Source organism: Hemibagrus wyckioides, linkage group LG24 (genome assembly GCF_019097595.1).
Source record: "Hemibagrus wyckioides isolate EC202008001 linkage group LG24, SWU_Hwy_1.0, whole genome shotgun sequence".
In the NCBI taxonomy this organism is placed as follows: domain Eukaryota; kingdom Metazoa; phylum Chordata; class Actinopteri; order Siluriformes; family Bagridae; genus Hemibagrus; species Hemibagrus wyckioides.
The window spans coordinates 262,331-272,330 of record NC_080733.1 but is presented as its reverse complement, the minus strand read 5'-3'; the positions used below and the strand labels follow the sequence as shown (position 1 = coordinate 272,330).

The following is a 10,000-nucleotide window of genomic DNA, read 5'->3' as shown; positions in this document are numbered from 1 at the left end:
TCAGCTTGCTATCTGGAATCTTTCACCATACCTTCTCTGATTTCAGTGATAAAATGTTCCCAGCGTTTGGCTTCGGAGCGCAGATCCCGCCGGACTTCAAAGTAAGTCAGTCTTTCACACTCGGCTCCAGCGTGTCACTGACCATCGCCTCATGAAGCTGCTGCAGGAAAATAAATGCCATTTTTTCCCCGCTCTGTCTTTCTTCTTATCTTGTTCGAAAGTATAATCTTATAAATAAGTACAAATTCTGATTTCTGAAACAACAGAAAGCTACAGAGGCAAATCTGAAGGCAAAAAAGTCCTAAAGATGAGACAAAGCTGATAAAACACCTGGCTTAGACTCATATCTCAAATTCCTTTTGAGTGAAAGGCAATGTGGAAACTGCATAACTATGACAACCAGGTACCTGTAAACTACTCAGCAGGAGACATCGAGGATCACGTGTTTTTTTTCTTTAGACTTCTGCTTACGTGATGCTTATAGTGAAATCTCATCTCTCTCTCTCCTCTCTCACATGTCCATCTCTGTTACGCTTCTGATCATTTGTGCTCATATCGGTTTTTCATTGTTCATGTCAAAGATTTCTTCTTTTCAGGTCTCACATGATTTTGCGGTAAACTTTGATGAGGACAACCCAGAGTGTGCTGGTAAGTGTGTGTGTGTGTGTGTGTGGAGTATTAGTATCTATCTATCAGCATGTAGACCTGCTGTAAGCTGATGTAAGATGTTGGGATTCTACACTAATATTTATGTGGGATGTGATCGGATTGCACACTTGCTGCTCCATGTTGCGCACTGAGGGATTTTTCCAGTGAGGTTTACAGAATAAACTTCTGAGAGAAAACTTAAAGATATGAGGAGAGGTGAGGTGTAATGTGGAGTGATGAGGAGTGATGTGGAGTGATGTGGAGTGATGAGAGATGAGGAGAGGTGAGGAGTGATGTGGAGTGATGTGGAGTGATGTGGAGTGATGAGGAGTGATGAGGAGTGATGAGGAGTGATGAGAGATGAGGAGTGATGTGGAGTGATGAGAGATGAGGAGAGGTGAGGAGTGGTGAGGAGTGATGAGGAGTGATGTGGAGTGATGAGAGATGAGGAGTGATGAGAGGTGAGGAGTGATGTGGAGTGATGTGGAGGGTTGAGGAGTGATTAGGAGTGATGTGGAGTGATGTGGAGTGATGAGGAGTGATCTGGAGTGATGTGGAGTGATGAGTGATGAGGAGGGTTGAGGAGTGATTAGGAGTGATGAGTGATGAGGAGTGATTAGGAGTGATGTGGAGTGATGAGTGATGAGGAGGGTTGAGGAGTGATTAGGAGTGATGTGGAGTGATGAGTGATGAGGAATGATGAGAAGAGATGAGGAGTGATGAGAAGAGATGAGGAGTGATGAGGAGAGATGAGGAGTGATGAGTGATGAGGAGTGATGAGGAGTGATGAGGAGAGATGAGGAGTGATGAGTGATGAGGAGAGATGAGCAGTGATGAGGAGTGATGAGAAGAGATGAGGAGTGATGAGAAGAGATGAGGAGTGATGAGGAGAGATGAGGAGTGATGAGGAGTGATGAGAAGAGATGAGGAGTGATGAGAAGAGATGAGGAGTGATGAGAAGAGATGAGGAGTGATAAGGAGAGATGAGGAGTGATGAGGAGAGATGAGGAGTGATGAGAAGAGATGAGGAGTGATAAGGAGAGATGAGGAGTGATGAGGAGAGATGAGGAGTGATAAGGAGAGATGAGGAGTGATGAGGAGAGATGAGGAGTGATGAGGAGAGATGAGGAGTGATGAGTGATGAGGAGAGATGAGCAGTGATGAGGAGTGATGAGAAGAGATGAGGAGTGATGAGAAGAGATGAGGAGAGATGAGGAGTGATGAGGAGAGATGAGGAGTGATGAGAAGAGATGAGGAGTGATGAGTGATGAGGAGAGATGAGGAGTGATGAGGAGAGATGAGGAGTGATGAGGAGAGATGAGGAGTGATGAGTGATGAGGAGAGATGAGCAGTGATGAGGAGTGATGAGAAGAGATGAGGAGTGATGAGAAGAGATGAGGAGTGATGAGGAGAGATGAGGAGTGATGAGGAGAGATGAGGAGTGATGAGTGATGAGGAGAGATGAGCAGTGATGAGGAGTGATGAGAAGAGATGAGGAGTGATGAGAAGAGATGAGGAGTGATGAGGAGAGATGAGGAGTGATGAGAAGAGATGAGGAGTGATAAGGAGAGATGAGGAGTGATGAGGAGAGATGAGGAGTGATGAGGAGAGATGAGGAGTGATGAGTGATGAGGAGAGATGAGCAGTGATGAGGAGTGATGAGAAGAGATGAGAAGTGATGAGAAGAGATGAGGAGAGATGAGGAGTGATGAGGAGAGATGAGGAGTGATGAGAAGAGATGAGGAGTGATGAGTGATGAGGAGTGATGAGCAGTGATGAGGAGAGATGAGGAGTGATGAGGAGAGATGAGGAGTGATGAGTGATGAGGAGAGATGAGCAGTGATGAGGAGTGATGAGAAGAGATGAGGAGTGATGAGAAGAGATGAGGAGTGATGAGGAGAGATGAGGAGTGATGAGGAGAGATGAGGAGTGATATGGAGAGATGTGGAGAGTTGAGGAGAGTTGAAGAGTGATGGGAAGTGATGAGGAGTGATGAGGAGTGGTGATGAGAGATGAGGAGAGATGAGGAGTGATGAGGAGTCAGCTTGCTCTTATGCTTCAGATCACAGACTGATCCCTGTAGATCCTCCTGCAGGATTTTCTGGTAAAGAGCAGAAGTCATGGTTCTGAATCAGTAGATCCCCAGACCAGCACACTACCACCACCATGTTTCACTGTGGCTAAGCTGTTCTTACTGTGGCATGCTGGGTCAGCTTTACACTGGCAGTAATCGGCTCTAGTGTAACTGAAGCTGGTTATCAATTCAGCTTGGTTGATGGTGTTGGATAACTTTTTCCTTTAAAAGCAGTATTTTGTGTTTATTAAAGGTTGTATTTGTTTGGTTGTCTAATTCGAAGATGAAATCAGCAGGGGGACAAATATAAATCATATAAATTCTGCTGTTCTTGGTTTGTCTGTGAGATTAAATGAGTCATGGTGTAAAACATATTCAGTGTCTGAGCACGAAACACGTCCCATGTTCCCTCTGACCGTGCAGTGGTGCTGATGCTGATGTGGCAACTCAGGACTGAGGCTTAAGACTCAAATCTGACTCAATCCTTATAGCCTTAACAATGTGTCTTCCACATCCAGCCATGACGGCTAATCAAAGGAAGTGATCCAAGGTCACTCAGCATATGGATGATCTGAAGCATGCCGACTCAGCACTTCTGGAGCTGAGGTCATATACTGAGCAATGCAAGATGCTATGTGTTCAACTACATCTGGGAGGTTTTCCCAAACTGATATTGAACCAGCTATTAACTGTTAAACATGCAAAAAAATGGCACCATCCATTCTCATCTCAGTGTTTCTGGAGGACCTCAGTAAGGTATCCAGGTTATTTCCTCCTGAAGGTTATCCATGGTGCACAGAATCTCAGTGACATATGTAAATGCAATTTTATCTCTTTTTTAGGTATTCAAGGTGTTGTAGAAGCTTATCAGAACTGTCTGCCTAAGATCCAGCTCTATGGCCCCACTAACATTGCACCAATCATACAGAAAGTAGCCAACTCTGCTTCGGAGGAGATGCACACTAAGGAGGCCATGGTGTGTAGCTGTCTATTCTTATCTCATCTCATCTCATCTCATCTATAGAGCACTGAAGTTGAAATAAAACAAAATTCAGGATTGTTATATGTCCAGTAAACCATATAATCACATGGATGAGTAACAGTTTCTTCTGTTCTTTCCTGTGAGTGCATTACTGATACAGTAAGATCATGAGATACTGTAATATATCCCCACTGCTGTTTCTCTGCCTGAAATGTAATCAACATCCTGGCTCTTTTTTTGTCTGAGGGAAGTTTGATTCTGTATACTCGACTCAGTTCTCCTTACTTCATCAGCTTGAGAGTCTCCATTTTCTGTTGAGTGGTTAATTGTTTAGCTGTCAGTGCATGCTAGCTTATTGTATTCAGCTTATGTATTCAGGATAATGTGAACAGAGTTGAGTGAATGAAACTGCCTGGCTGTGTGGTCAGGATTTAATTGACTTGTGTGTTGAACTACTCCCTCTTTCTCTCTCACTAGGAGTATTTCATTCTGCTGATCCTGACAGATGGAGTTATAACAGACATGGCGGACACGCGGGAGGCCATCGTACATGCCTCCCACCTCCCCATGTCCGTTATCATTGTGGGAATAGGCAACGCAGACTTCAGTGATATGCAGATGCTGGACGGCGATGACGGCATTCTGCGCTCGCCCAAAGGAGAACCCGTCCTCCGAGACATCGTCCAGTTCGTGCCCTTCCGTAACTTCAAGCATGTGAGTGTAGGCAAATCAAATTACTTTCTGTGGCCTGATGACAAAAGGTCAGAGCATTAATCACTTTGGGATGGATTTTGCCAAAGGTACACACATCAAGAAAAGAAATCTAAAGACAGGACAGTTTTAAAGGAGAAGTAACATGTAATGTTCATGAATCAGCAACTGCTCCTGAAGATGGAGCTTTACTCTTCAGAAAAGCTGAATCAAATCATACAGAATAGCTATCATGTATATATGTGTGGATGTTGTAATGAGTGGAAAACTAAAACCAGGATAGCTCTGAGCAGCTAGCAGGATAGTTTCCTGTGGTACTGAACGGCTATACCAAGATTATAGCAATGGCACGGTGTGGTCACGCTGGATGAAACAGCAGCATTGCTAACAAGTAGATCACTTTTGTTAGTTTGTAAGCATTATAAAGCCTTTAAATATATTCATGTAAGTGTTTAAAAGAAAATCTGATACAGGCAATACTGCAGACCTTGTTGTGACCTAAACCCTATTTGGATCAATTTCAGTATCGAGTTATAACTCCATATAATCCCACAAACATTCATCATATCTTGTGCTAATGCTCGAGAATCACAGATAGACAGAAGACATGAAAACACCATGCCCAGTGATGGAGAAGTAATATCTAGTGAAAATGAGGCCTGTCCTTCTGTCTCCTCATTGAAGTTGGCAACCGTACCTTGATCTGCAGTGAGGATTATCCCAGGTGAAGGCCACGGTGAAAACATATGTTTTTATTAAACTTCACCTGCTCAAGTGTGAGAGAGCTAATCCTGACTAATCTTACCTAATGCTCTTTTACCAGCCAGACAATAGGAGCAGAGCGTGTGGGAGAATTGAATTCATTTAATTCCAGTTTTCATGAAATGTAGTCAGTTTTATTGTTGATGGCTTATTGTAGTAGTAATTAAACTGTTATTATTTTTCAAGCAGAAGCTGGTGTGTGAAACCCTTTCTCTCACTGCCAGTGCTGCTTTATGTCCCCGAATGCCGTGGTGTGTTTAATTGAGTGTGGCATGTCATTAAAAGCAGAACAGCCACACCATGGCACTTTCTCAACAGAAACGTGCTTAGACAGGCGATCTGCGCCCCCAGTTTGTCCAAACCCATTTGTCACCAGCTACAGTGTGATAAATACACCACATCCTCACAGCTCATCCACATCTCTATGTGTTTCTGCTGTTTTGTGACCTGGTTTCTTCTCTTCCTGACTTTGAAGGATGTGTTACACTTCAGGAGCACTAAAGTGCCAAGCAGCAGCATTTTGATATTCTATCAATGGAGTGGTGTACAGTAATAGAACACCTGAATCAAACAGAGAAGGTGGATCAAACAGAACAGGTGAATCAAATAGAACAGGTGAATCAAACAGAACAAGTAAATCAGATGGAACAGGTGAATCAAAAAGAACAAGTGGATCAAATAGAACAGGTGAATCAAACAGAACAAGTAAATCAGATGGAACAGGTGAATCAAAAAGAACAAGTGGATCAAACAGAACAGGTGAATCAAACAGAACAAGTAAATCAGATGGAACAGGTGAATCAAAAAGAACAAGTGGATCAAATAGAACAGGTGAATCAAACGGAACAGGTGAATCAAACAGAACAGTTGAATCAAACAGAACAGTGTTTGTGCTTGTATGTGATGTGTTTTTTTCTCTGTGACTTTTTTCTGACTTTGAAGGGTATGTTAGGGTTCGAATACTAAAGTGCAGAAGCAGCAGGATTTTATTTTGATCTATTAATGGAGGCACAATATGTGCCTGCTGGATTCAGGTCAGTTCTGAAGCACAGGGTTTGAGCTGAACTGCTGAATTGTGTGTGTGTGTGTGTGTGTGTCCATGCTCATACTTCCCGGTGTACACAGGTTTATTTTTAGCCTGGTCCTGCTGTGCATCCTGTCTCTCTACCTGTTCTGCAGACAGAGTGAAATGGGAGTGACCCCCCTCTCGTGTCACCTCCTTCACAACAATGTCGAGTGTGCCATTTCACTTCTTCTCATCTCTTTCTCGCAGGCTTCTCCTGCAGCACTGGCCAAGAGTGTGCTGGCCGAGGTGCCCAATCAGGTGGTGGACTACTACAACAGCAAAGGCATCAAGCCCAAATGTCTTTCAGACTTTGAGTCTTCCAGAGCCTTCAGTCCCTAAACAGCACCCTGCTCATCATCATCATTATTATTATTATTATTATTATTATTATTATTATTAATGAATAGAAAAGTGTAATAACTGCTGTAATTGTTGTGTCTATATTTATTTATTTATTTATTTATTTCTAAGCCAGAGGCACACCTTCAACTAGATGGAGTATAATTCTCCAAACATGCTCATGATTTCTGCTTGTACAGAATGTGTTTCTTCTTCTTCTTATTATTATTATTATTAATGCATATGTTTGTTTTCTAATTGATTTTCCTGATTATTGAGATTATTTCTAGATGGCACTAGAGTTGCCCTAGAGCACAGGTGAGGATGTAGCCATTGTTTTTCCCACAGCAGGAAGTTAGCACTGTGGCTGTTTCCTGTTAGCATCTGATCATGACTGCAGTTTAATTGCATGTGTTTCCTAAAGAAACTCTGTGTACAGTATTTAGAGATAAATACAAGATATCAGTAAATATTTACCTGAAGCTCAGAAGGCCGATGTTCTAGACAGATTTTGTTCTTTTGTACAGGATTGTTGACTTTTTTTTTTTTTTTGCAAAATTTCTTAACAGTTCTTTTAGATTTTTGGAGTGAGTAGTTGAGAATGCAATAGATTATAACTTTTTCTCTCTTCTGTGGTTGTGTGTGTGTGTGTGTGCGGATGCACATGAATGTGTGTGTGTGTGTATTTATTACAGATACTACACTGTATATTGCATGTTGACAATAAAAGAATTGAGAAGAAATGTGTTGTTTTTTTATCTGATTGAATATGATTAAGAGAATTGAGAAGAGTACACACACATGTACACATCCGTACACACACATGTACACATCCGTACACACGTACACGTCTGTACACACACGCATCCATACACACAAACACACACACACATACACACACATGATATTCAGCTGAATGGTTAGAAACTGAGTATGAGATTTAAAGATCTAGACCTTTTCATACTGAGATTCGACTTTTGAGCAGCTCTGTGAAGGATGTATGTTGGAGGAGAAGGAGAAGGAGGTTTCTATCCTGGCCAATATGCTAAAAGGTTAACGATCTGGACTTAACTTCCATGAGGGGAGCCTCAGAGATCTGTCATGGAGAGCTACACCATCTGCCCCTCTGTCTCCACATGCCTCTCCTGTAGTGAGAGCAATGGAATTGTGGAGGAGAGGAATGCTGCATTAACACAGCGAGAGAGAGAGAGACAGATGAATGAGTGAGTGAGTGAGTGAGAGAGAGAGAGTGATTGAGTGAGACAGTGAGTGACTGAGTGGGTGAGACAATCAATGAGTGAGTGAGTGAGTGAGACAGTGAGTGAGTGGGTGAGAGAGTGAGTGAGTGACAGAGTGAGAGAGTGAGTGAGTGGGTGAGAGAGTGAGAGAGTGAGTGAGTGGGTGAGAGAGAGAGAGTGAGTGACTGAGTGGGTGAGACAATCAATGAGTGAGTGAGTGGGTGAGAGAGTGAGAGAGTGAGTGAGTGGGTGAGAGAGAGAGAGTGAGTGACTGAGTGGGTGAGACAATCAATGAGTGAGTGAGTGGGTGAGAGAGTGAGAGAGTGAGTGAGTGGGTGAGAGAGAGAGAGAGTGAGTGACTGAGTGGGTGAGACAATCAATGAGTGAGTGAGTGGGTGAGAGAGTGAGTGGGTGAGAGAGTGAGTGAGTGGGTGAGAGAGTGAGTGGGTGAGAGAGTGAGTGAGTGAGAGAGTGAGAGAGTGAGTGAGTGGGTGAGAGAGTGAGAGAGTGAGTGAGTGGGTGAGAGAGTGAGTGAGTGGGTGAGAGAGTGAGTGAGTGAGTGAGTGAGAGAGTGGGTGAGAGAGTGAGTGAGAGTGAGTGGGTGAGAGAGTGAGTGAGTGAGTGAGTGGGTGAGAGAGTGAGAGAGTGAGTGAGTGGGTGAGAGAGTGAGTGGGTGAGAGAGTGAGTGAGTGAGTGAGTGAGTGAGTGAGTGAGACAGTGAGTGAGTGGGTGAGAGAGTGAGTGAGTGAGTGGGTGAGAGAGTGAGTGAGTGAGTGAGTGAGAGAGTGAGTGAGTGAGTGAGTGAGTGGGTGAGAGAGTGAGTGAGTGAGTGGGTGAGAGAGTGAGTGAGTGAGTGAGTGGGTGAGTGAGTGGGTGAGAGTGAGTGAGTGAGAGAGTGAGAGAGTGAGTGAGTGGGTGAGAGAGTGAGAGAGTGAGTGACTGAGTGGGTGAGACAATCAATGAGTGAGTGAGTGGGTGAGAGAGTGAGTGAGTGAGTGGGTGAGAGAGTGAGTGAGTGAGTGGGTGAGACAATCAATGAGTGAGTGAGTGGGTGAGAGAGTGAGTGAGTGAGTGGGTGAGAGAGTGAGTGAGTGAGTGGGTGAGAGAGTGAGTGACTGAGTGGGTGAGACAATCAATGAGTGAGTGAGTGGGTGAGAGAGTGAGTGAGTGAGTGGGTGAGAGAGTGAGTGAGTGAGTGGGTGAGAGAGTGAGTGAGTGAGAGAGTGAGTGGGTGAGTGAGTGGGTGAGAGAGTGAGTGAGTGAGAGAGTGAGAGAGTGAGTGAGTGGGTGAGAGAGTGAGAGAGTGAGTGAGTGGGTGAGAGAGTGAGTGAGTGGGTGAGAGAGTGAGTGAGTGAGAGAGTGAGTGAGTGGGTGAGAGAGTGAGTGAGAGTGAGTGGGTGAGAGAGTGAGTGAGTGAGTGAGTGAGTGGGTGAGAGAGTGAGTGAGTGAGTGGGTGAGAGAGTGAGAGAGTGAGTGAGTGGGTGAGAGAGTGAGTGGGTGAGAGAGTGAGTGAGTGAGTGAGTGAGTGAGTGAGTGAGTGAGTGAGTAAGAGAGTGAGTGAGTGAGTGAGTGGGTGAGAGAGTGAGAGAGTGAGTGACTGAGTGGGTGAGACAATCAATGAGTGAGTGAGTGGGTGAGAGAGTGAGTGAGTGAGTGGGTGAGAGAGTGAGTGAGTGAGTGGGTGAGAGAGTGAGTGAGTGAGTGGGTGAGAGAGTGAGTGAGTGAGTGGGTGAGTGAGTGGGTGAGAGAGTGAGTGAGTGAGTGAGTGAGTGAGTGGGTGAGTGAGTGGGTGAGAGAGTGAGTGAGTGAGAGAGTGAGTGGGTGAGAGAGTGAGTGAGTGGGTGAGAGAGTGAGAGGGTGAGTGGGTGAGTGAGTGAGTGAGTGAGACAGTGAGTGAGTGGGTGAGAGAGAGAGAGTGAGTGACTGAGTGGGTGAGTGGGTGAGTGAGTGGGTGAGAGAGTGAGTGAGTGAGTGAGTGAGTGGGTGAGTGAGTGGGTGAGAGAGTGAGTGAGTGAGAGAGTGAGTGGGTGAGAGAGTGAGTGAGTGGGTGAGAGAGTGAGAGGGTGAGTGGGTGAGTGAGTGAGTGAGTGAGACAGTGAGTGAGTGGGTGAGAGAGAGAGAGTGAGTGACTGAGTGGGTGAGTGAGTGGGTGAGTGAGTGGGTGAGAGAGTGAGTGAGTG

At 44.7% G+C, this 10,000-nt stretch overlaps 1 protein-coding gene and 1 long non-coding RNA gene across 2 annotated transcripts in view; one reads left to right on the top strand and one right to left on the bottom strand.

Moving 5' to 3' along the window:
* Positions 1-7,289, top strand: part of cpne4b (copine IVb) — a 38,190-nt gene extending 30,901 nt beyond the window's left edge. Inside the window, exons 12-16 of the mRNA XM_058378449.1 lie at positions 47-101; positions 597-648; positions 3,565-3,698; positions 4,182-4,418; positions 6,451-7,289. Coding sequence (XP_058234432.1) covers positions 47-101; positions 597-648; positions 3,565-3,698; positions 4,182-4,418; positions 6,451-6,582 — 610 coding nt within the window. The 3' untranslated portion in view covers positions 6,583-7,289. The remainder of the gene's footprint in view (positions 1-46; positions 102-596; positions 649-3,564; positions 3,699-4,181; positions 4,419-6,450) is intronic.
* LOC131345519 (uncharacterized) overlaps positions 4,319-10,000 on the bottom strand; it is a 53,780-nt gene continuing 48,098 nt past the window's right edge. Inside the window, exon 3 of the long non-coding RNA XR_009203493.1 lies at positions 4,319-4,452. This is a non-coding gene — a long non-coding RNA (uncharacterized LOC131345519). The remainder of the gene's footprint in view (positions 4,453-10,000) is intronic.